At 40.2% G+C, this 27,725-nt stretch overlaps 1 protein-coding gene across 1 annotated transcript in view; it reads right to left on the minus strand.

Moving 5' to 3' along the window:
• FBN2 (fibrillin 2) overlaps positions 1-27,725 on the minus strand; it is a 260,834-nt gene that overhangs the window by 39,513 nt on the left and 193,596 nt on the right. The window contains exons 41-48 of the mRNA XM_065406785.1: positions 26,598-26,750; positions 21,927-21,995; positions 19,874-19,999; positions 15,366-15,491; positions 14,833-14,958; positions 13,639-13,755; positions 9,791-9,919; positions 8,828-8,947 (exon numbers count right to left, since the gene is read on the minus strand). Coding sequence (XP_065262857.1) covers positions 8,828-8,947; positions 9,791-9,919; positions 13,639-13,755; positions 14,833-14,958; positions 15,366-15,491; positions 19,874-19,999; positions 21,927-21,995; positions 26,598-26,750 — 966 coding nt within the window. The remainder of the gene's footprint in view (positions 1-8,827; positions 8,948-9,790; positions 9,920-13,638; positions 13,756-14,832; positions 14,959-15,365; positions 15,492-19,873; positions 20,000-21,926; positions 21,996-26,597; positions 26,751-27,725) is intronic.

A 27,725-nucleotide genomic window follows, 5' to 3' on the forward strand; every position in this document is an offset into this window, starting at 1 on the left:
GATTAAAAATAAGCAAGTGTCCTGATTTGAGAAATACTGTTCAAGTTAAAAGTTGATCTAGTAAGCTAACGCTCCCTGGACTCAATAAAAAGCGATTATCCTATTGAATTCTATTATATAGTGGCAAACCTAATTTGTTAGACTTCAACTTTAAAAATATAATTGGCACCCTGGCATACTCATAAATTTACCCCCCTTTTATGCTTACAACAGACTTGAATGTGCCTCCTCTTTTGCAGGTAGGTTTTCCTCATGACTGGTTACCTACTATTCAGGAGTACAGACTGAACTTTGGGATAGCAGCCCAGTTCTATGCCTGAGAACCACTGAGGAGCCAGGCCCTGGGGTGCAGATTTAACAGATTGGGGTGGGTTATGGTGCCCAAGTTCTGTATCAGGAGACCCGTTGCGAGAGGAAAGCAAAAATACACTTGCAGAGAAAGAAGCAGATCACAAAACTGCGCTTGGTTAAAGTGCCTGCTCAGGGAATCTGATACGGTGTTTTGCAGGCATGGAAGGTAGACCACTGAGCTAGCTACGCAGTGGGATAAGCTCCAGTACCCACAGTCTTAGCGATTCTGCACATAAGTATTAGGATCTTGCTCCCCCCCCTCCGCCCCCAATGATTTATATAGTACATTGCTGCTCTGTTGTCCAGTATTACCTTGCCTGAGCAGAGGAAAAACTGGCACTTATAGAGAACTGCCCTGAATTCTAGAACATTGATGTGGAGACAAGCTTCTTGAGGAGTCCATTTGCCATGGGCTGTGGAGCCTGGCATCCCAATGAAGTAGAGAAGCTTCCGAGTGATGACTCTTGATGGGGACGGATACAAAAATGGAACTCCCACACAAACTCTGAGAGGACCCTTCCACCAACTGAGAGTAGAGAACTCTTGGAGGTATGGTCACTCACTTGAAAAGACTGATGGGGGTGTAAACCATTCAGAGACAGGCCTGAAAGCACTGAAGGTGAGGTCTTGCATGCAGCATCGCATACATGCAGGCCGACATGTGGTCTAAGAGCTGCAGCCAAGCCCTTGCTTTGGATTTGGGCTCTGTTGTAGAGTGGAGATAAGAATGGCTGTTGTGGTGAACCTTTTTGCTGGTAAGTATGCGCTGGTGGTTGAGGAGTCCAGAGTGGCTTCAGTGAAGTCTGTGTGCTGTACCAATGTTAGGATAGATGTTTCCAGGCTTAGAAAAAGGCCCAGGATGTAAAATAAGACTAGGGCCATGTTTGTTTCTGACTGGACCTCAAGGAGGATCCAGTTGCCCAGATAGGGAAAGATGATTATCCTCCCCCAGGTAAGTTGAGCTGCAATGACAGAGAGGACCTTTATAAAGGTCCTCAGAGCAGCTGAAAGGCTAAAGGGGAAGGCACAGTACTGGTAATGCTCTGTACCAACAACAAACCATGAGATGGGTGCTTAGCTACATGAAAGTGTGCAGCCTAGAGGTTGAGGACAATGAGCCAATCTCTGGGAATTAAGGATGGAATTAATGTTGCTAGGGTCAATATCTTGAAAGGCTGCAAAAAGATAAAGATATTCATAGTTATGAGGTCTAGGATCAACCTCCACCCTCCTACCCTTTTGGGAACTGGGAAGAGGGGAGCAGAACCCTCTTCTGACAAATTCTGGGGGGAAATGGCTCAGTCACTCCCCAAAGTAGAGGTTGAATCTCCTGCCTTAGGAGACCCATGTGAGAAGTGTCCCTGAAGAGGCAGGAAAATGGGCCGGGGGGGGGGGGAGGGGATGGAATGGAAATGAATGAAATATCCTGTGGAAACCACCTCTATGATCCAGCTGTCTGATATGATGAGTTCCCAGGCAGGTAGAGGGGAGATCATCCCCAAAGAACAGATGGAGAGTGGTTTCATGAAGCATGAGATCCAGAGAAAGGGGTGGCTCATGACCCTCGACCATGCTATCAAAGTGGCCATTTGATACTGGGAGGTCACCACTGAAAAGAGCCCTTTCTTGTGAGGTCTGGAAGAGTTCTGCATGTCTCATATAGGTCTGGTATTAAAAAGGTTGAGAACATTGAGCAAGCTACGGGTTGCTACATCATCTTTTTGTTGTAGGCATATGGATCTGAAGGTATCCACAGGGTCACCCTGGAATCCTTAAAGGAGTGGTGTGAACTGTTGGTGTCACTACTGAAGAGCTTAGACCCTTCAAAAGGAAGGTCCTCCACTATATTCTGAATCTCCCGGGGGAAGCTGGAGGATTGTAGCAAAGAGGCTCGTCACATGATGATGGCGGTTGCCATCAAACGTGAGGCTGTCTCAGCTGCGTTGAGGGAGGTTTGAAGGGAAGTCTTCACAATCATCTGGCCTTCCAAGATGAGAGCTTGAAACTGCTGTTTGATCTTGTGGCAGGTAGTCACTAAAATGTGTACATTTAGCATAGTTTGTAGAATCATATTTTGCCATTGAGGCCTGATGATTCGCAATCCTAAACTGCAGAGCAGCCAATGAGTAGCTCTTTTGGCCCAGAAGGTCCAGACTCTTGAGCTCTTTATCCAAGGGAGTCAATTTGGAATAAGCTTGTTGGCTGCTCTCGTTGACAGCATCCGTTATCAAGGAGTTGGGGGTGGGATGGGAGAAAATATATTCTAGTCCCTTGGCCAGTACATAATATTTTTGTTTGCTCTCTTGCAAATAGGCAGGATGGTAGCAGGATTCTGCCATACAGTATGGGGTAGTGACCATGAAACCTCATTAATAGGTGACCTAGCCCTGGGGAAGGAATGCACACTGCCTCCTAGGAAGTGTTGAGTTTCCTGGATTTCCTCCAGAGGGATCTGGAGTGATTCCACTATTCTTTTCATCAAGCCTTGAAAAGCCCTGAAGTCCTTTGCATAGGATGAATGTGGGGCCATTGCCACCTCATCAGGTAAGGAGGAGGACTTTCTAAACCTCTAACTCCAGCTCCTCTCATCCTGGGGAGAAGGTTCCTGTGGTACCGATGTCTGTTGATAAAGATGGGGCTTCTTATGGGAGGGTATCCTATAATACTGGTCTGTGGGTTCCAGAAAGCCCACTGCAGTGGTGCATAAAGGGCAATACCTCCACAGAATGGAGCTGGACGGCAAAGGAGGTAGAATTCTGGATGGAAACATCCCAATCTGAGGAAGTATCCTCTCCATGTCCTACTAAAAAGACCCAGGGATCAGCAGAGGGGCTGTATATCAGTACCAAGGGGGAGGAGACTGTATGCTGGGATGCAGGATAACCTAAGGACACTCTGGCTCCAAACAGTGAGATGGTAGCAGAGGGATCCTTTTGGGTACTCTTTAGGAGGGGAAACCTAGGTTCCTCTGTAACTAAGAGGGCTTCATAGGAGAGGAACCTGGATCATACCAGAGAGCCTGGACAGTGCTCAACAGGAACCTGAGATGGCACTGGGGACAATGAAAAATTACAGTCTGAATGCATGTGACCTGAGGGGGACAGAATCGGGCGCAGTGTGGAGGTAAGGTCCATGTGCTTCTTGTGGCTGCATACATAGAAGAGCAGTACTGGAGCACTGGTTGAAGAAGTCTCCTAGAGGTCTCCAGTTCCAGTACTAACAATGGTGCCACTCATGGTGGTTTGTTAGAAGACATCTCGGCACGAGGCATACCAAAAGTCTTTTCTGGTGGATACTGGTATCTTGGTACTGGGGCCTGCAGAAGCCTTAGCAGTATTCATACTGGGATGCAAAGTCTCCTTGCTCCCTGTCCTAAAGAAGTGACTTTCCCCTTTTGGAGAGTCTCTCTTGGGGGAATGGGTTTTCTTCCTCTATGTGTTTCACTTCCGAATCTGCCTTATGGTCTTTTGAAGTGACCAGTCTGGATCAAGTGACTGAGGCCAACATATGAGGGAAGGGAGTTGGACCCCCCCACACACAGGTCTCAATGAGCACTCCATCAGGAGGAGCGTCAGCCTATCCTCCCCCAGCTTGTGAGATCTGCTTTTAAGCCTAGTGCTCTTGCTCTTAGATGAGACATACGACTCTCCAAGGCAGCTGGGATGCTTGTTGCTGAAGGGGAAAGACCTGTGGCAGGTCTGACAGGATTTGAAAACATTGGGTCTTTGGCATAACCCAAGCAGGGAGGCTGTAGACAACCAGAGTGAGGGTAAAAGAAAAGTGATTGGGGGAGAGGGGCAGAAACAAAAACACGTGCTAAAGCAAATAAAAAACAAATATAACAATTAGGAAGACAATAAATAAAATACTTATTTTCTTAACTTCTCAGCTCTTATCTTTTTAACAGTGGACTCCACTACGCTCTGTCTCAAGCAAAGGGCAGTTGAGAAGGAACTGGAGCAGCGGTATGCCTGCCTCTCCCTATACCCTTGCATCAGAATCCACGGATATATAGAGTGCAGGCATGGACTCTGCTACTAAAATCTCTGCGCAAGAGTGCACAAACACATGCACATTCTATGGTGGAGCACACATAGGAACAAAGGAGAACTGCACTTCCAACACACAATTTGGCAGATACTGCTTCCTAAAACTGCCTTTGGGAATATATTAGGCTCCAGAAATATTTCATGTTATGAGACAGATGTTAGAGAATCTAGCAGGCATGAAAGTGAACACTGATACCATAATGGGCATGGATGCCAGAGCACAAAAGAGAGTACTATGATTTAAACAACATTCTGATGATAGCTCCAGAGCTGCAATTTTCTGGGTCCCTGAAAGACATCAAACTCTCCACCTGTTCTTTGAAAGGAGGGCTGGGAGTAGTACTATTACAGTGTTATGGAACTGATTGATTACCAGTCTCATATGCATGTATGGCTATAATGGCTGCAAAGAAGATGTATCTACAAATTGAAAAAAAGAGACATTAAGTCTGGCATATGGATGTACTAGATTTCACAATTTTATGGCCATAGCTTCAAAGCAGAAAGTAATCATAAATCTCTGATTGCAATACACAAAAAGTGGCTTGTAGAAGCACTATCAAGGATATAGTGACTACTTTAAAAAATACAGAACTATGATGTGACCCTGAAGTTCTAACCTGGATACCACTAAGTAATGGCAGACACACTCGCAAGAGATTGTGGTTCCTAACAGAGTGATGAGAAAGGAAAAACATTGGAATGAATACACAAAGAGCACCTTTGGAATGACCACATCAAAAGAGCTAGAGAAGTTGTATTCTGGCCACAGATGAATAGTGGCATTGAAGAAATGGTGAGCAGAACGGTGAAACGTTTCAGAAGTACAGAGATTCCCAGCAGAAAGAACCAATGATTCGATAGGAACTCACAATTTCATGCAGCAAAGTTAGAATTGACATACTCAACTTTGGGAAGACATGATCACCTGGTTATAATGGACTATTTTGATAATTTCCCAGTAGTCACATATTTTAAAAGATGAAGTCTAGGTGAAATGGGTGAACCCTAGGGATCTTCTTGTGTTTCTGGTCCTTTTCAGATTCTCCAGCATGGAACTAGAAAGATCCAAACCCCCAAAAGGCAAGCTGATAGCCATTACCTGAACTTCTTGGGGAAGGCCAGACATTCTCAATTAGGAAAGTCTTCTCAAACAACTGCAAAATTCATAGATCTGCTGTTCTAAACATCATAGGATACTCTAAGAACCTGTTTCTGGCTTGAATTGATTTGATTCTTATTTGATAGCTGTAATACTGTATTCTTATTTTAATATTAATAACTTATCTTTGGTGATTTGATTTTAGTTTAACAGTTTTAATAAAATTTATAAAATAGATACTGTCTCACATTTATTTCAACAAGCAATATGGGTCCAGAAGTTTTGGAGGCCTGGGTTGACTTCCAGGTGGTCAACCTAAAAGCCTGACCAGCTCCCCTAATTAGTCTTTGCTTCTCACAGGGGTCATGCATGTTGTAACTCTGTCTCATGACCTCTAGTCAAATCAAATCTCATTAGAGGATCAAAATGCTCTCCAGGTCTTGAGAGAGAATGATGATAAATAATGACATTTAGAAAAAAATACAATAATTACTGACTTATGGTACAACATCTGATGTAATTGCACATGCAAGGAGACACACTGTACTCCTGACAGAATTCTGTGCCAATGTGGGGATGCAGAATTCATATGGCCCACATATTTCTGTTCCCCCCATGCAGAAAAATGCAGAAGAAATCTGCGGGGGCACATGTGTCTCTTCCCCAGCAGCCCAGCCTGCCTGGAGCAGCTTCAGAGATGCAAATCACTCTGGTGGGAAGGGGGGATCGGTGTGCGTGCATGCAGGGGAGACGTTGATTACTGTCAGGGGGCAAGGCTGGCCAACAAGCGAGAGAGACTCTGTCCCCTTCTCTTGATACTGTGGCTCCGGGGGCACGGAGGAGGGTAGGTCTTTTTGTTATCCGGGAGGAAGGCTCTGTCCCGGAGGCAGAAGTGTAGCAGTCCCCCTGCCTAGTAAAATGTAATTTCTTGAGAATTGAAAAAAACAATTAAATATTAGTATCATGTTACTGAAAATTGTTTGTTTTTAAGTTAAAGAAAATAGCTTTTGTAAAAAAAAGAAACACATTTTGTTAATGTTGCTGTTGATGGTTAATTGAACTCATTCTCTGAGGAAGAAATGTAGCAACCGGTCTGCATAGTAACATTGTTAATTATTCTATTGTTAGTTAACTGTTCCCGTTCTCAGTCAGTTCCCCCAGGAGCATAAAAATTTGTAGAAGTTTTAAGGCCCCTACATTGCCAGAGTAATGTAAAGCCTTATAAATGACCGTAAGGGAATCAGCTAGGAAGATCTATGCACTTTCTCACTTTTTTTCCTGTGCCAAAGTGGCACAATGGAGTTAGATTTTTACTTACCCATTTAAAAAAAAAAAAAACTTTTGAGGGCAAATAAAACATTTACCAAGCAGTCAATAAAACGTCAGGATAATCAGAACCAAGCACTTCCCAAAGTACCCAGCTAGGTCCAGGACAATGATTAGCAAAACTGTATGACTTCCATGTGTGAAAGTCAGAGCAATTTATAATGACATTCTACCTTTTCCCTCCCCGTTTGGTGTTCTGTAATGTAATTTAAATGAAAATCCAGGATTATAACTGGAATGCAGGGTATTAGTTACCAAGTATTTGTAACTTATCTTTCATGTGTTTAGGAAATGCTGAATAGTTATTGTGACTTTTTTCTGTATTGTAGTTTAAATAACTTACCAAAACAATTGAAACGGGTGTGACTATAGTGCATTATTTTGACAAATAAAATCTGCAGAATTTTGCATAATTTTTAATTTTTTGGCAAAGAAACCCCCCAGGAGTAACTCTGCCTTCATTCCCACATCTAGCTCTAGTTGCACAGCTGTAAATGAATTGAATTTAGCAATAATAAACAAATTTCAGATACAGTAACAGAGCATTACAAAGAAGGCTGCACATTAGAAAAGCAACATTAAATAAACTGAATGCAAAACATTGTGATATAAGTCAAAATATTAATAGAATTTTTTTAACCCGGCAGGATGAAGAAAGTAGGAATTTGCGATTCTGTTTTTTGTTGGAACTGCAAAGGTTGATTAAAGGGAATATTTGATACTTTTATTGTGGTGTTGTCCTAAAACATACAAGACACTGAGAGGAAATTAAACATGGTCTTAAACAGTGATATTCCTGGGGACGCAACAACTTTCATTTTGAAGGATTTTATAACTGTAGGTGATTTGGACTAATCTCAAACTCAGTTGTTAATATAGGCAGCAGCAGCAGCCAAAAGAAGCTGCAAAGTCGGCAGGCAAACTGAACAATGTAGAATGATACTGGCATGAAAAACTTGTGATCTTAGAAAATACATCATACTTTTAAAAGAGGAAAATCTACGGTGTCTTTGAGATCTGCCTCTGTTCCTAGATTTAGATAGATTAAATTGTTACAGACTAAATCTTGAAGTATGAACAGAGGTTTTCTTCAGTCCTTACTTGAGCAAGTCTCTCACTGACTTAATTATATATATATATATATATACACATATATATATATATATACACACACACACACACTTTTAGGTTCATGGTAGCCCTCTTAGTTTTCCTGATGACGACTGAACTTGTTTTGGTATTGTTTCTAATTTGGTAACTATGGTTTCAATTCCTTGCTGCACTGGAGCAGAGCTCTGTATTTCTCCTCCACAAAACAAGAAAAGAAAGGTGATGTTAAAGTGTTGAACTGATTTTCAACAGGGTTCTCAAAGATATTCTAAAACTGAAACAAAGATCTGTTTCGTCATCTCTGCTATGAATGTGGGATTGAAATCTTGATGCACATGCTCCCACGGGCTGTAAGACTCAAAAACAGAAAACATCTGGTATGAGAAACTGATTTAGAAAACTCTGTTTCCATAGGGAAGAGTAGCTCAATAGTTTAATTAAGATTTTTAAACTTCAAATTCTATGATACGAGATACTTCTAATAGCTGTTTAATGTACTGCTTGCCAAAAATTACAATTTTTGTACTCACTGTATATATTCAGTAGATAATCTCTCTTTTTACATTTGGAAAAAAGATTAGGAAAAGAAAAAGTCACTGTAAATTCTTTGAGCATTTCACAAAAAATGTTTTTCATTAATCCAAATTAAAAAATAGAGTTCTTACATCCTTTTCTCTCACCACAGCTCATAATATCTTGCCTGCTGACTAAAAGGACAGCTGCTGATGGCTGCTGCTTATTCCTTATTACACATTCCGGGTCATCATGACTTGCTAAAATAGAGGAGGCTTTTCATCAACAATATTTACAATGTTTTTCATCAAGTTTGCACCAGATATTCTACTATATTGGTAAATCATTCCGAAGTAACACTAACAGTTAGCCTTACCAATACAGCTTTCACTTTTCACTTCATATCCTGGTGGGCAGATGCATCTGAATGACCCTTCCAAATTCTGACAAGTACCAGGAAAGCATGCACCAGGAAGTGCCATACACTCATTAGTATCTTAAAAGAATAAATAGAATATATAAGGATTTGGAAATTTTGAAATTAATGCAACAGTGAATTATTTATGTTTATGTAACAATGGCTGATAATATTGTCATCCACAACAGAGATGTAAGCCAGAGGGTTGTCTTTTATGAGCCTTCTTTCCTGACTTCATCAACTTAAACAAGCTAGGGAAAGGAAAACAAATGACATTATTCTAAAGCCTCACGCTTTTGCCACCAATTTTCTTAATGTAAGTCTTTTGTTCTCAATATTCTATCTTGGATATTCAGATTGTAATATTTACTTCTGAATGGGGCCAACAGTTTGATTATTTCTTTTTTAATAATATATGGAGGCCAGGTCTACACCCAGCCGCTAGTTCGGCGGCTGGGAATCGAAATTCTGGGTTCGATTTATCGCGTCTGGTCTGGACGCGATAAATCGATCCCGGAAGCGCTCGCCGTCGACTGCGGTACTCCAGCTCGGCGAGAGGAGTACCGCGGAGTCGACGGGGAGCCTGCCTGCCGCGTGTGGACCGCGTCTGAACCGCGGTAAGTTCGAACTAAGGTATGTCGACTTCAGCTACGTTATTCACGTAGCTGAAGTTGCGTACCTTAGTTCGAATTTGGGGGGTAGTGTAGACCAGGCCGGAGATATACCTATCTCATAGAACCGGAAGGGACCCTGAAAGGTCATCAAGTCCAGCCCCCTGCCTTCACTAGCAGGACCAAGTACTGATTTTGCCCCAGATCCCTAAGTGGCCCCCTCAAGGATTGAACTCACAACCCTGGGTTTAGCAGGCCAATGCTCAAACCACTGAGCTAGTTTGGAATCTCCAGTTGGTTTAGTACATACCAATGCAATTCTTGCCATCCGGAGTAAGTTCATATCCTTCATTACATAAACATTTGAAAGAACCAATTTCATTAAAACATCGTCCATTTCTGCACACCTGACCAAAGAAGGAACTGCACTCATCAATATCTGTAAATAAACGAGAGGTTGAGCCTTTCCAAGACGTCTAACAGTTAGAATGTATATGCAGACACAGTATCATATAAACACACTAAAGTTGCAATATATAATTCCATGGAAGAGACAAATCCTGAGCAGCAAGGGAACCGTTGGCAGCTAGTGGAAAGTAACTCTCACTTCAGTACATTAAGGCATATGTTCTATTTAAACAACACCCCATTTTATAGGGTATTACGATTTTTAAACTTGCAGCATTACATCAGCTACTGCATCTGGATATGTTCAGTTGCTGCCAAGTGATTCTTTGTGCAATACTACCTTCAGACACAGAGAAGAAAATGTTCCATGGAGCATTTTGCATTTTATCTGGCGTTTTAGATGTGCTCAGGTTTTCACTGAACTTGTTTTGTTATTTTTCACGTTTTTGGAAATGTAGTAGATAATGTTTTCACCTCTCTTAGCCAGATGCAGTCAGCACTGAATCATCCTGCGTCCTGCAAGCTGATTCTGTAGTTCAGGAGACCATGACAAGTGGGAGACTGAGCACTGGAAATGCCCAATTAGCTCTACAGAGCCATTTTAGTAACATAGATTTAAAAAGACAAGTGTACAACAACAGTGCAGATGGGAAAGTATGGGGTGGATGGAAGGAAAAGAGTGTGTGTTAGGTAGAATAAGAAGCTAGCTGTTAATTCTAGTTGGTTTAGAGACAACTTACGCTTTGTTATTTAAAATATTTTAATTTGAGACTTGAAGATTAAATGCTTCTTCTATCAGGTATATAATCCTTATTGTTTACTGCAGAGGTTTCAACCGTCCTCTGAAACATCTCATACTGGTTTCTGTTGATAACAGAATACTGAACTAAATGGAACACTTATCTGATGCAGTATGGCAATTTCTGTGTTACTGGTTACAGCGCATGAAACATTTTTCTCTTTCCATGCTGTTTACTCCATTCAAATATTTGTAGTTGGTTATTATCTCCTTGTGATGAGCTATTCTATCCTTCAGTGGGCAGGGACATGGCTAAGGGAGAATGCCATGGGGCTCCAGGCCAGGAAGGCGAATAGTAATGAATGACTCTGGGCTATGAATCAACTTGAGCTTGTTAGCCTCCTTGAAAACAGCATGGAGCCATTATGAGAGAGGAGCATAGCTGCTGGGGCTACTGGGAGTGGATCAACAGCCATTCTGCCACACCGAAGGAAGGGACTTCAGTTCAGTGCTGTAGATTTTGTTCTGTTTAAAGCTGCATTCTGTTGCACATGTGCAGCAAGTTTTGCTTTTTTCCTTCTGCTGGGGAGAAAAGGATGTAAAAATGATTTATAGACTGTGTTTTGGTTTTCTCCGGGAGTTGGAAGGAATTTAAAGACTTTTCCCCCCCTGTTCAGCCTGTGTGAAGGCTCTTACTTCCCCCTTAAAGGAGAGGATGTCTACTGACCTAGTCTGTTCTCCACCCCAAGGCGGCTTTAATCTCCCTCTTAAAAAAGATGATCCAGGAACCATGGTTGTACAAAACTATCAAAAGCTTAGCTGTACTCTGGAAACAGTGGTGACTGTGGGTAAGTGAAGTAATCTTGGGAGGGCAAGAGAGTTTGGGAGGCCAATCGAGACTGCTTCCTTGGTACTGGGGTTTCCCTCTTTCCCTAGTACTGAGGACACTCCCTCTTTTACACTGGTATGGAAGTTCAGCTATGAAAATCTGAGGTGGGCTGGTGACAAGCTATTAGTCTAGGGGTAGGAAGTATAAAGGGAGGAGAGGAAGTCTTAATAACAACAAGAAGGGGTCCAGAACCCAAGTTTCCAGAAGAATGCTATGTGACTTGAGCAAAAAGGAAAAAATTACTTATAGACAGTGATATCATGAACACTTTTGCAATGTATGAACATGAATGAAAAGAGGTACCGAAGTGAGCTAACTTAGAAAAAATGCAAATGAAGAAAATTATTTATTTGAATCAGTGGTTCTCAACCTATTTAACATTGTGGGCCGCATATGCAGCTCTCTATGTGTTATGTGGACTGCATCCACACAATATATATACTACCTGTACATCTACAAAAAATAAGCTTTAGTATTTGTTATATGATAGCAATATGATTCAAATAGATATTGTACCTTTCTTTCAACACTGGCAAATGTCTACCAAGAGCATTATAAGGCAAAACATTCACTGTTAAAATTAATTAATTTACTGTAAGGGTAGCATGGCATGGTGTACTGCCACCCTCACTTCCGCAGAGCTGGTCTGAGTGCCCAGGGAGCATAGCCCCAGAGCCTGCCTGCAAAGATGACTGCCCTGCAGTCATCTAGCCCCCACCCCCACCCAGGGACTGCTCCCCCAGCATTCAGACCCCCACCAACACTGGGCTGGCACACATGCCTGCCCTGTAGAGACAGGGTGCTCTCTCCCAGGCAGAATGCCCCTCCCAGGGACTGCTCCTCCAGCATCTAGCCCCCCCTGCCCAGCAACTGCCCCCAGCATCAATCTCCCCCAAGGACTGCCCCCAGCCACCAGTCCGTCCCTCATGCACCAGCTGCACCCTCTCCCATGGCCCTAACTCCCTGCACTCCCACTCCTTGCCCCAGACCCTGCCTGCGACTCCCACGGCCCTAGCACTCTCACCCCTGCACCACCCACTCTGCACCTGTACTCTGACACATATCTCAGCTGTGCAACCCACCCTGTCCACCTGCCACTGCAGTCCTGGTGCCAGGGAGCCTGCTCCAGCCGGGGTCACTGGACCTGCGATCTTGCAGGGTAGGGGGGTGATGAGCATCCTGGCTTCCTGTCAATGCTGTTGGGCCCAATCCTGCTGGGGTAAGGGGCTGACACTGTTGGGCCTGATCCTATGCCACCCATTTTTGCACCCCCCGGCTGGTTCTGCGCCCAGGTCAGGTGCCCCTCCCACCTCACCCTAGTTACAGCCCTGAGAATGTCACTCGGGCCGCAGCTGTGTGCTGACTGGGACGCAAGGGACCATTGAGAACCACTGATTTAGATGTTATTAATGCATTGGGCAAATGCCCAATTGTAAATAACGTATTGTAAATAAGGAAGAGTGCCATACAACTTGGGATGAAGTATCATTTACAGTAATGGCCCTGAATCATTACTATGGCTGAAGAATGCTCAGCACAAGTCTCCAGTGGGAGTGAGGAGTGACGCAAAAGATACTTTGAGACATATTTGCAACCCCTGAAGATGCTGGACCAGTCCCTGATGTGATTTATGCTGGTTGCCAATGGCCCCCAAGGACTGTCACAGCAGTTGGGGATTAGTAGAGTGTAAGGGAGTATCAGTCATGCCTCCTTTCCTTCTACACCAGAAGCCAAGAGAGGCGGATGGCACAAAAGCCACTATGGCTACACTACTCAAAGGTTTCTCAATGTAGAGGAATCCTCCAGTGGCTGGGACTGCTTTGCACTATCAGAGCAGAGCAAAGCTCTCCCAGTGTACCAAAGAATGAGGGCTTGCATCTTTTTAAAGAATGAAACAAGAAAATTGTTTAAATGATATCCAAAATAATGATTTCTTGAGAAAGTGTTATCTACAGAAGTGCACAGATGAGGTAACAATATCATTTTCTGCACTTCCTTGCCTTTGCTAGTACCCTGATCAGTTCCGACTATGGTTTTGGTGTTTTTTACGTTTCTTTAAATACAACCATATGTGACACCAAATCAGCAGCAATTAAATTAAAGTTTGGATTAAAGTACTTACCCATACAGTCATTATTATGAGTGAGCTCAAATCCTGGGTAACAAAGACAGTTATATGATCCAACTGTGTTTTTACAAGTTCCATTTCCACATGGATGGCGTTCACATTCATCAACATCTACAACGACAAAGAAATTTGTAGACAGGAACTCGTCTTCCCAATTGTTTGTTAATGTGGTATGCACACAAAAGGGTCTTGAAAACGCTCTTTATTCAAGTATTAGTTTCTAGTGTGTTTTTAAGAAAAAATGGCAGTTTTCATGATTTTTTGAGGAATTTTTAAATTTATTTTTTGTAATGTGGAAGGTGAGACTTGAAATTTTTTTGTAACAGTTGGCAGGATTATAGGGATATTTTTACCATATGCAATTGTTTTCAGGATTTATGTTTGAAACCTTAAAAACTGTTAGTTTAAAGTTATGAAATATTGTTACTTTTTTAAATAATCGAAGTTTGGATATTTGGACTTAGAACGAGTCAGTTGCCAAGTACCCTGCACACATAATTTGAATGTGATTCAGTTTTAAAAAAATTGAGAAAAGGAAGACACACATGGACACACAGCAGCATATGAAGAAGTTTCCAATATTTGTATAATAAGAAAATTGGAACACCGCCTATATTTCCAGAGGGACACTGAATTCCTACTTAGAGCCAGAATTTACACGAGAGCTTATTTACAAAAGCTGCAGTAGCTATATTTGGCTGTTTTCTCAAAGCATTAACCAAACAGTGACACAAAAGGAGCTGCATACATGCATTACCTTTTCATAATAATATAATGTCTACAATTTTAAAAATCTAAACAGACCAAAAGGTCAAGAACAAGAACCTTTGGTTTTGTGATTTATGTATCTTAGTGACATCTCTTTCACATCACCATATGAGCACAATGAGAATAAGGATTTAATCATATTAAATTCCCTTCAATATGAAGACATTCATCATCACATATCTTTGTGAACACTGATTTTATATTTTATTCAGTGATGTGTGGCCCTGAAGATGTGGCCCAGTGATGTGTGGCCCTGTGGCTACTCCAAAGCACTTTGCACTTTCTTAAAGGAAATTCTAATTTGTCTAATTGATACTTAATATATGAAATCAGTACTTTAATAGGAATATAACCTCCTAACACAATTCAAATTCTAGATACATTCCATTGTCTAGAATTCAAAGCATATCCCTTCCATACCCATGCACATGGTTTGGTCTTGGGATGCCTTAAAACCATTGTGACAGATGCACTGGTAACCTCCTTGCATGTCCACACACATGCCATGACTGCAAACATTAGGAATTTCCAAACATTCATTGCGATCTATAACAAAAATATAAAACACATGACATACTTTATTTTTTTCATTCATTTTTCACAAACATGTTTTTACAAAGTTAGTAAATTATTTAAATCATGCTCAGAATTATCCATAACCAAAACTGAATCATTACAAAACTGTTTTTATAGCAACTTTCTTTTTGTCTATACATTTTGAGGTCTCAAACATATTCTAGCAATAGCTTGACCTCAAGAAAGTTGTTTTAAAATCTCATGGAGTTTCTTATTATTATGAACAGAGAAATATGGCTAGAGCATAAAGTTTTTACATAGTTTTTACAAGCAAACTAAAAAAAAAAAAGGTTTCTCTTGCATCTCAACAGGAAACATGTAAATGTGATAGATACAAATGGATTCAAGCAAAGCAGTGGAATCAATTGATTTCTTACCAATACAGGCACCATTAGGTGAAAGTTTGAAACCTGCAGCACATTCACAGCGGTAACTCCCAGGACTGTTGATACAGTCTGCATTTCGCTGACAGAGATTGTCTCCATTGCTGCACTCATCAATATCTGAAACATAAAGAATCCTAATTCAAATGTCAAGTACCACAATATATTTATTTGGTCTAGAGTGCAGATATTTTTAGTGCCATGGAAGGATAACATGGAGAATGGAGATTCTGATCCTGATTTTCCTCTCACTTGCACCAGCGTAAGCTAGTCAATAGAATGAACTGAAGCTAATAGAATTCCATCAATGAAAAACTGGGGTTAGGAGAGAATCAGATATTATGTTGCAATAACTGGGCCTACAAATTTACCCTAATTGTAAGCTTAACTATAAATGTAAGTAAAAATTCAAGACATGTTACAATAACCTATAAAACCATATGTTAATGAAAAAAGGTGCAAAAGCAAAACAAAAAGACTAAATTAGTCCAAACAAAAATGCCTACTAATATAACTCAGGGAGTGTGTTAAAATCATGCTTGATAAGCCAAAAAAGTGCAGAACTGAAAATCAATGAACTGAAATTAGAAATTAGGCCTAATTAATAAACCCTTTTTGGGTCCTTAAAAAAATGACTTTGGGAGAAAAATTGGTAACTGGAGCAAGCTTCATCATCATGGCTGCTATTCCCACCATCTCCTGAGACCTAGGATCTGATTCAACCTAATCCTGAGAGATGTCCTGACCAGCCTGGGCTAGAGCAAGAGACCCAGATGACACCGCTACCACCAGCTAAATCTCAAACACCATCTGTCCCAATGTCCTTTTCCTTCTCTACCTTATGTCTTCTCTTTCATCTCTCTCTCCCCTTTTTCCTTTTGTCTAATAGGAGTCTGGCTTAGTTGGTCAGGACTGTATATCTTGTAACACAGCTGTAAGTCTGTGCTCATAAAGAGGTAGCAAAAAGCAGTGCCCCAAGCAGCCCCAATTCTGGTACAAGTTTGCTAAGTCAGGGAGTGCCTGATAAGACCATATGTGGTGCCTGTCCTTTTCCAGTGGTAAGGTTGTAAGTGAAACTGTGAAAGTCAACCCCAGGAGACAGTGGCTGCATTTTCTCTTTGTTGTTCTTTTCTCTCCCCTTTCATGTGTGTTTGTCTTGTTTTATCGTCTTAGGAAATGGAATCTGACTTTAACAACAATAGCAATAACAACACGTGCAGCCCATTTCAACTAACTATTTCTCTCCCCACAAAAGGACAGTTATTACCATCTTTAATGGCATCTTAAAAAAATCCAGTCAAACAAGGGGTTTTTTTCTTTCTAAAATCTCTCTCTCCAGATAAAGGGAAAATATCCCAAAGAGTGTTAGTAAACTAAAAGCCTTATTTAACACATTACATTTCTTTAATTGCTTTTCTGTATCTTTAAGATAAGGTTAAAATGATTTTTAAATGGTGTGTTTGCCAAGGTACTAAGCAGGCTAAGGTCAGTATGTCAAACCCTAACCTTTTTAAAAACTGTTTAATGCTGAACAGTTTCAAAGTCACGTTAACACTTTTGACTCTTTGGGTCCATAGATTCTATCTAAATTAATACAACATTTTATGTCCCTGGGTGAATCTAAAGGGTTAATATGTACTCAAAAAGCTGGCAACTTGGCAAACAGACAATTGTTTTAAAGTTAGTTTAAAAAACAAGAGTTTATAAACATAAAATTGGGAATTTAAGTTCTTGATACAATGCAGAAGTCAAACAGTGTATTTAAAAAATCCTTACGAGAAAGTGTGGGTAAGTTGCAAAGGGTGTACAAAATGTGGGGCAGCAGGGAAAGGAAAAAGTTTGCCAAATTTTTAATAAAAGCCATATTTTTACAGTATAACAACTTCAGTTGTCAAAAATGTGTTAAAAATCAGCCTTAAACTGGAGGAAAACCCCAGAAGTATCAGAATGTAATTTAACAGTTTGCTTTGCATGATTTTAATTTTTTTTTAAAAGAGTTATCAATTGTTTTATAGCACTTCATTTTTAATCTTTTTACATGTGCTTTGTTTTGTTTTCCCTTTTTCTTTTATTTTAGGGGTTGTAGTTTTTGTAAATGGTAAAAATGTCATAGGTTTAATGTAAAGACATTTTTTAAAAGTGGCAAAAAGGAAGTGTAGTTATAGTGTAGCAATTTTTACTAAAAGTACATGTTGGGTAAACCCTCCTGTTAGCAGAACGCCAGCTTAATTCAGCACTGCTACTGCACTGACTGTGAATTAAATTTCAAGAAGTCCCCCTAAAACAAGGAGTTTTGCAGAACCAAACCTTCTTGTGATTGTTTTGGGTTTTGCAATTAATTTTTCCTGTTTAGTTTTTAATGTCAATAATTATTGCTGTTGTTTTGTGCATGTAAGATAGGACGATGCTAGTATTTACAGGTTGGATCCCCATAGTGGGGTAAATTGCCACAATGGCCATGTTGGACTCACAAATGTTGATGAAGCAGGTGGGCAGGATCTGTCATAGTCTAAAAATGCTTGCAAATTTTTACCACCCTTGGACGTTGCAAAAGGCTCATGAATGCAAAAGAGGTTCCAAAGACATCATTTTGTTGCTTCTTTTTATAAAGGGCAACATACTTAGGTAAACATGCCATCGGGGTAAAGTTTTTCCCCAAATAAGCAAGTTTAACCACTCATGAATTAAATTTTTTACAGTTGTGTAAATGTGCAGCTTTAAATAGTTTTAACTGTGTCACCGGAGGGGGGGGGGGTAAAGAAAGTCTTTTCCATTTTTACCCATTCTGGGCGTACAGCCAAAAAAGTAATAAAAGCCAGTTTGTTTTTAAACATCTTAAAACATATAAGAGTACCAGATCTAAGTTTTGTTTTAGCTATAAATAAAGTTGCAAGTTTGTAGCTTTGTTACTATCTGAAAGGTTTTACTGTAATTTTTGTAATATTTAATTATATAAATTTTTTAAATTCCAGTTTTAAAATAAAAAAATTGCAATATTTGCAATTAAAAATATAGCCAAGTGCCTTTTCTCCTCCGTATATGCTCAAAGTAAAATAAGATTTTTGTTTGTAATTGAAATTTTATGAACCAAAGTCTGACCTGAGGTGGAACTGGTTCATAAAAAAGGGATTATGTTGCAATAATTTGGTCTACAAATTTGCCCTAATTGTGAGCTCAACTGTAAAGAAAATCAAAGTTCATAAAATGTCACAACAACCTATAAACAAAAAAATTCATGAAAAAGGTACAAAAGCAAAACAAAAAGACCTACCAACATAACTCAAGGAATGTGTTAAAATCATGCCTGGTAAACAAAAAAAATCCTGGAACTGGAAATCAATGAAGCAAAATTGATGTGTCATAAATTAGGCCTAATTGGTAAACAAAATAATGAGGGGATGGGTCCTTTAAAAAAAAAAAAAAAAGAATACTCTGGGGAGAAAAGTTGGTTACCATGACACTGGCTGATGAAAAGACAAGAGAAGGGGAAGGATGCCCCATCATGGCTGCCCCCCTCTCCCATCACCTCAGACCCCAGGTCTTCTTCATCCTAATCTTGAGACATGTTCTGACCTGTGTGTTTGCTATCAAATTAAGTAGTCTACGGTCTCTGTATACCAAACCCCAAACCTTGTTTAAAACTTTTTAACATTAAACAGTTTCCACAATCATGTTAACATCTTTAACTCGTTGGGCCCATATATTCCATCTAAATTAATACAACAGCCCCTCTGTATTGTGTTGACAATGGAACTGTAAAAGTCTGTGTAAATAAATAAATTAATGAAATAAATGTCTGGGTAAATAAATATACCTATGTAACTTTATATAATTAAAATAATAATTTAATTAAAACACTAGGAAAGTGGTGCAGTGTGTTAGTGTTTTAATCTTCTGGGGTGAAATCTTGACTCCTCTGAAGCTATGGCAAAATTCCCACAGAAGCAGGATTTCACCTCTAGACTTGAACTCAAATCCAAGGTTAGGGCAAAAGTGAAAATTATTATAGTGATCTAATTCTAATTCCCATGTTTTATTGTCATAACAACATTGCACAACTGGATATGACTAATATGTCTCTACCTAGGAGAGTACTGGAAGAGTAGATCAGGAATGAGATGCATTTGCAAAAGTGTGGTGTTCAAGAGAGTGCTGTTATTCCCTCATATTCAGGAGTGCTAAATTCACTCCCAAAGGTAAATAAGAAAACAAAACAATGCCTGGTCTAGAAAGGAGAAAGGACTGTTAAGGAAACATGTTTAAGAGTTAGTAGGTTGCATGAAAACCAATATAACAAAACCTGTGTCAGAAATTGTCTGGCACATACATTTATTTCTTTAAAGACAAGTACCTACTAAGGTCATTATGAGATAACCATTGAAAGAATGCTCACAACCTGTTCCTCCTAAGGTATTAATTGCACTGAACTTATGCCCTGATGCTCCTTTACAATAAGCATGCTTGTGGGGACAAAACAGAAAAAAACCTCTCATTCAGATCACCTTCACAGACCAAGAGTAGGTCACTGTAGCTGAATCCTGTGGGACATTCACAGCGGAAACTGCCAATCTGGTTAATGCAAACACCATTTGCACAGATCCCTGGGATCTCCTTACATTCATCAATATCTGAAAGTGAATATACATTAGTCACACAGAGTATTGTAAGGCTTTATGTACCACATGGATTCTCTATATTTCACTATGCTGTCAGCTATATATAAAACCTAAACATGCTGCTGTTGTGAGAGATGGGGCAAATAAATTATATGATATTCAATAAAGAAGCTCAAGATTTGGATTATTAATTTAAATCAGTTAGGAAGCTGAAAGAAGGAAGAAAAGAGATATGGGAATGGGATAACACTGAATATTAAATATCTGTTTCCAGTATATAAAGTGTTATGCATGCAGAAAAGTCCCAAAGAAACTTAAGAGGGAAGTTTCTTATAGGTAATTATGTAGGAGCAGGATTTTATAATTGTACTATGAGAATCAATGTATGATTTGATTTCATCCTGCCAGCCACCCTTTTTGAATAGCAGAAAGGAATGACAGGCCAGAACAATCCTTATGACTGATTATGGTCACCCTTTTGTTTTAGGATAAGTTATAATGTCTACTATGGTTTCCTATATGTATTACAAATTAGGCACTCTAGTTAAATATACATTTCTTTGTTTTAAGGTTTTAGTAAGTAAGAGACAGGATCTTGTATTGTATCTATGGTAAGGAGATTAGAAGAATATTGAGGGCCTGAAGCCCCAATATGAATTGTTTTAGTTATAAGATTTAGCAAGGCTTGATTTACAATGTATTCTGCTGAATATAAAATACTGCTGTCCGTATACCTTTGAAGGTTTCTGTAAGAGATTGTTTGTGTGAATGAGGAATGCATGCATCAGGAAAAGATAAGGTGTGAAACCCATCACAAATGTCCAGATGGTCAAGAAAAAGTGATTGTCTCCTGGTCTTTCCAAGTCTATCAGAAAACATCCATTGTATCCGATGCTAAACATGTTAGCAGCATTGACGACCTCAGAGGTGAGGCAGGCACCCCCGAAGGCGAGACAACAAATAGGAGATAACGATGGGAAGCCTGACAATAACCATCAAATGATAACAGCAGAAAAACCCAAGATTAACACCACGTAAGGACTAATGATTACAGGATGACATTGCAAAATGCATGGACTCAGATGGGAATTTACAACCATAAAGCCGGGGTGTTTTGCCATGGAACTCTGGGTTCAGTCCTGCGACGCCTCGGAGCATCGGATCGCGACCGACAGACCCCCAGCTCCTCACTCGTACTCAATCTAACTGGCCATTAGATTGACTCGAGCTACAACAGACTGGTAACTATAAACATCAACTGGCAGGAGTGTGTGTGTGTGTGTGTGTGTGTGTGTGTGTGTGTGTGTGTGTGTGTGTGTGTGTGTGTGTGTGTGTGTGTGTGTGTGTGTGTGTGTGTAAAGCATATGCTAACTGTTGTATTTTCAATAAATGCGGCGTATTTGCCTTTCCCTCCTTAAAAGATCCCGTGTGCTTTGTATAGCATAACAATTATTCTTTTAAAGCATCTATCAGTCATAACCATGTACTGGGATGGAGAGGGAAAGGAATGATAGCAGTCATAAGAAGACCTGGCACTAGAAAAATACTTAATAAAAACTGAGATATATAATAAAAATCTTATTCTAAACTTTCTGAACTTTTCTGAAATTGTCAGGATGTAGCAGAGAAATGCAGACGGTTATACAGCTCCAAAGGGAGAGAGGGAAGCATGTAAAATGCCAGTTGCGGGAAGGGAGATTTTTTTCATACAACTGTTATATTAAAATAACATTCATTATAAATCCAAGTAAACATGAGTTTTAGTGACCTGAACAAACCACATACTCCTGCAATTTATGATGTCACCAGAACCCCATGATGGAATTAGAGTTTTATTACATACAGTTGGTATACAGCATTCATGGCAGTATTATTATATTGCTATGACACACCATGCTGCAAAAAATTACTTGTTGAAAATACATTTAATAAAACTTACCAACAGCTTTGCCAGTATGGATGTCAAAGGTGAAGCCAGGAATGTTCCCACATATGGTCTTAAATTCCGCTAAACATGAAACAAATTATGCATTTGTAAAGAATATGTATAGGCCCTCAATAATTATTTTTTAAGTTTCCTCAGCTTTCCAAGAGCTCTTCCAGTCAATTCTAGTATTGATAGGAAACTGCGGTTTGTCTAAGTAAAATTTAAAAGCAAATTTGCCAATAAGTGCAGCTGCCACTCAGAAATTCATTCACACTTCTATCTATCATTATTTGTTCCATTTGGAGCTAGATCAGATGTTGAGTTTGGGAGAGCAGGCCTTCATTTTCTGTTTAAGCAGCACTCCTCACCCTACTTCTTGAGGTTTGTTACTACTTTCTAATCTCCTACAGTTGAGGATCTACAGAGGCAATTTTACTAGGGAAACTGAAAGTAACTTAACAGTAACTAGGTTTTGCTGAATACATTAACTCTAAGGATCCACACTGGTCTCTCCTATTCTCCTCTCCTCTTCAGAGATTTTTGTAATTGAAATGGCGAGGAACTCAGGGAGATATAGGGGACTACTACTCCCTCTCTTCCAGGACATCTTGAGGATGCAGGATGTAGACAACCCTAATGGCTTTTACTACAATCTGTTGACCCCTGGCTTTCAAGGCAAGGCACGTGACTCCTAGAGTGTGGATTTGCAGTGGTGATATATTTAGATTAATTCAGTTACTTGTATATAAGCTTTTTTCCAGCATTTAGTGGAATCAATTAGTGCAGGGTGTGACAGCAAACCTCCTCTGTTAGACTTTACCAGCACAGCAATGTTCATAAGAAAATCTTCACAATACATAGTGAACTTTTAAAAGGGAAAAATGGACCCATTTTGATCAACATGTGTAGTTTCGCACAACAAGAAACATCTCTCCCTACGTCGAATCTGTAAAACACTGACTATTGGCAGCCTCGTGCATCTTGCAGTGAAATAGGGGAGCTGGGACAAAATAACTTTTTGTGTGAATACTTACCACCGAATACTGCCCTGGGATGTGAACGTACAGTTGCTATTCATTTCATGATGTATTTAAAGGCAGAATTTGAGACAATGTTGAAATGTTACTAAGCTTTTCTTTCAGTCATTACATCAGCATTAAAACAAAGTGAAAACTGATTTATAGTTTCTGGTGTTAAGTTTCCATACTACTAACATTATGAGAAAATAAGGCACAATTTCCAGCAGTTAAGGCTAATTAAACATTAGTACAACCTTCCATGGGATGTGGTGGATTCTCCATCACTTGGGAGTCATTAAATCAAGAAGAAATATGTTTCTAAAAGACAAAGGGTTAAATTTGCAAAAGCACCTAAGTGATGTAGGCGTCTAAGTCTCATTTACGCACTGAGAAGCCTTAGTACTATTGACTCTCAGTCATGTCAATGCTTTTCAAATTTTTACCCATGTTCCAGTTCAACCACAAGTTTTTGGGCTTCATGCAGAAGTCACTGTGTGATATTCAATGACCTGTGCTATACAGGAAGCCTAACAGTGGTCCCCTTGTGACCTTAAAATCTATTAATTATTTTCACTTTCAGATAATTGGTCATCAGCAAAACATTTAGAAAAGCCAATTGCATCTGAAAACTTTGGGACAAATCAAGGCTCCTCTAGGGGCAGCCATGTTAGCTCCTTTTGGAGCCTTAATTTGGCCCTAAGCTTTCAGTTGAAATTAGCTTTTCTAAATGTTTTGCTGGTGACCAGCTATCTGAAAGTGAAAACAATTAATAGATTGTTAGGGGACCTCTGGATGCATTGTGTGTGCACAGGGCAAGAGCAGGCATAATGCAGGAAAAAATAGTATGTGATTGGCTAGTTAAAGACTGTTTCACAATGCATATGCAAAGGCAAAAAATGCCTTAATTTTGGCATTTTCTAACTTTTGATTGCTTGACTTTGCAACCTTAACATTTTTAAATTTAGATTTTTGTATGTAATTTTCAAATACCATATACTGTACTTATTACTACATTACATTTCATAAAGACAGTAAGATCCGAGAGTTAACAGTAACTAATCCCTCATGATTTACTTATACCTCAAATGATGAACCAACCAGTCAGATACAATTTGGTCATAAATGAGAAGTGGCAGAGAGGGTAAAAACTTACAAGAGCATTTATTTTTGAAGGTTGGGGGCCTGTCTAATGTTAATAGATGTGATTCACATGCATGTGCAACATTAAACTATATAATCTTTGTTACCCAAATACACGAGACAGTGAGACTATTTGTCAAACATAAACATAAAAAACAAGAGTTATTCAGAAAGAGAAGATGTAAAGGCTAAGTTCATTGAGATGAACAATATAGTTCGCATCAAAGCATAACACCACTTTTAATGAGCTACTGGGCTGAAGCCAGCAAGCTGGTCACGGTCAATGCACCATAACCTCTGCTTCTGTGATGTGCAGCCTACACCCAGATTTCAGAACATACTCATTATCTCATAATAACTGTAGCTATTCAACCATTTACAATTGGAATTTGTGTTTGATACCCCGCACACAAACCCCTTCCTTAGTGGAATTAGAGGTTCAGAAATGTCTCCAACTGCAGCAAAAACATCTAAAGGAGAAAAGCCAACCAGGCAAAGTCCTGAAACAGAGATATTTTAACTCTAACTATTTGCAGAATTGCTGAGGCAGAGAGGTTTTAAAGAGCATTTAAGAACGGCTACAGAGACACTTTCTTATTCAATGGTGTCACACAGCCATAAATACTCTCTGTATGAGATCCTGACATCATGTTATTGCAGCTCAAGATCATGATGAAAGCATCACTATACTACGTTAGGATATTCCACCATAAATATGTTGTGGCTTTCTGCGACTGCAACATAGTATTTCATCTCTCACACTTGCTTTCATTTCACACATTTGGTTGCTAGAAGAAGAGTACATATCTTCACTCTTCATACTCCTGCTACAGGAAGGAAAGTGTTTCTCCTTTCAGTCCCTTTTTGCTCCTTCCTGGCTGCCTGTAGGACAGGGTGTCTCCAAGCGGTTCTGATCCATTTGGATATCATTCTGTCCTCTGCCACGTGGTAGACAAGGGAGAGCAAAAGGACCACTTCAGTTATATGGACTCCACTAAAGATGCATCCAGCACTACAACTGCAGGTTGAGTATCACTGATTTAGGGGCAAAACCAGTAACATAATAAAAAGCATCTTTTGCTATACAAGTGATTATTTTTATCCCAGTACATTATGAGACCTCTGCTTGATTGCTGAATGTCAGCATTTATTTATGAATTCCATGAATTACTATAGGTTTGATGATTTTCCTGCTGGTGTTGTAATCCAGGAAGTCGTTCCTTCCTCATTTTGAGCTTCAGAAAAAAGTGGGATGCAAAAAACATTCAATTGCACTTTTCCTGAAATCCCATACATTGGGATGAAAAAAGGTATTCTGGTGGGGGTTTATCATGTTGACAAATGCACTATGCTCTTTCTATTTGATTACTAATTTTGCAGGGTGCTGAGAAAATAATATCAGATAATACACAGAGCAGACAGATGACCAAGGCCCCTTGTTCATGCACATTAGAGATAGGTTATGCAGCTCCCAGATTTATGTGGTAAGGTCTCACTTGTGGACCTTAGCAGTTCCATAGCTAGAGAAGGTGCCAGTCTTGCTGAGGTCTGCTACTCCATTGGAGTAGGGACTCTGCTCTTGTAGCACCTCTTCCAAAAATCACTGTATTGTCTGCATCTTGGGCCACCTCAGTCACTGCCTGACCATCTCTCTCTTCCAAGCCTTCTGGGTGGTAATTTATGCAGCAGCTTTACAAGTGAGAATTCTGCAGCTATCTACATGGCAGCGTAAATGCATGGAGAAAAGGCACTGCCCATGACATGCCTTTTGGCATGTATCTTGTGGCTTTTTATATTATAATTTGTTATACACACATATTTTAATTTCAATTATAATTAGATTTATGTCCGTAAAAGTACCTACACGAGGCTGTAAGTGCTTTGGCAATTATTAAGAATACAATTCATCCAAAAATTAACAAATCCACAGCACTGTACTCCATTCTACATAAAACAAAAACTTGTGTGGTCCTTTTAGCCTCCGGGCCAGATTCACTCTGCCAGTGATGGGGGATGCAATCAACACCTTCCTGCTCCCTTGGGGACAACTCACCCAAGGAAGGTCAGATACTGGTGTTGCCGCCTGCCCTCACTCCCACTTGCAGCCAACAGGAACATCTTTAATTCCTGTCATGTGCTCTCTAGGCACCTCTCTGGAAGAGGCTTCAGCCAGGTGAATGGAGTTGTCATATCACCCAGCTGTCTTGGCCACATCCACCACTGCTCAATATTTGGGCAACACTGACTGCCTTTAGGTCGGAGGGGAGGTTGCAGCTGCTTTGTGCCAACACCATTACTGTACCATGTCAGACTTTCAACCATGGGGATCATGATGGCAGATGCCTGAACTCAGACTAGCCCATGAAGATTACGCACGGTTGGTGGCAGCTAACATGAATAGCATCACTCTGCATTCCCTTTGGACAATGGCATAATCTTGACTGAAACTCACACTAACTGATACAGAGAGGGAGCTAAGATGATGTGGAAGTTAATGTAACAGGATTGTTAGGGGAAGTCTTACCTGTTCCTGGGGTTGGACACGGCTCACAAGGCTTGTTCCAGGCTTTGCCAACATTGTACGTGCAGCAGCACATCCTCTTGGTCACGTTAAAGGGCAGTTCATTCTCACAGGAGGTTCCATTGTAGCTTCTATAGCAAAAGCTCTTTCTCATATCTACATGGGAAAACACTCAGAGTTACAAGGTAACTGCAACAGGGAGGCTATCCTCTTAAGGGCTGGAGGACTGGGGTACACCTGATTACAGAATGAGGTACACCTAGATTGAATCAGGCAATTCCTTATAAAGGGCAGCAGGTGACTGCAATGAAGGGAGAAGTTCAGGAATCTGTGGCAGTCTCTCCAGGAGTAAGGAAAGGCTCCTTCAGGGAAGATCCAAAACCAAGGGAGTTGCCTCAGGCAGGGAGGCTTGGGAGGAGTAAGAGAAACCTTGTCTTGGGTGGGTTTATGAATTGACTTGGTTTGGGATTTTGAGTTTTAGTTTGTTTATATGTATTTGGAATATGCAATCAGGTCAAGCCAAGCCACAGCGTTCTTATCAACGAGGTTCAAGGCATGAAGACCTCCCGGAAGTTGAGTCATTGTGCAGTCCTCAACTATTTGGTGTCATGATTTGTGGCTGTCCACATTGACATAGTGGACTGTCTCTAAAACACCACTGAAATTCTGCTGCAGCACAAATTCCATATCTGGTACGAAGCTGGTTCAGAAGGCTCCATTGCCTTCATGGTAAATCAAACCTGGGTTGACAGTGGGTGGGGTCCAAGACAAGATAATTATTTGTCACTTTCTCTGCAGACCATGAAGCTTTCGACATAGCCTCTACAGTAAATTTATATATATATATATATACATACACACACACACACACACATACATATATATATACACACACATACACACACCTCTACCCCGATATAACGCTGTCCCCTCGGGAGCCAAAACATCTTACCGCGTTATATCGAACTTGCTTTGATCTGCCGGAGTGCACAGCCCCGCCCCCCCAGAGCACTGCTTTACCGCGTTATATCCGAATTCGTGTTATATCGGGTCGCGATATATATATATAAAAAATAAACCCAGTCCCCAAGGAGGGGTATTTTTGACCAAGAAAAAACCTGGGAGAAGTTT

This window comes from Emys orbicularis, chromosome 6 (assembly GCF_028017835.1).
Source record: "Emys orbicularis isolate rEmyOrb1 chromosome 6, rEmyOrb1.hap1, whole genome shotgun sequence".
Taxonomy (NCBI): Eukaryota; Metazoa; Chordata; order Testudines; family Emydidae; genus Emys; species Emys orbicularis.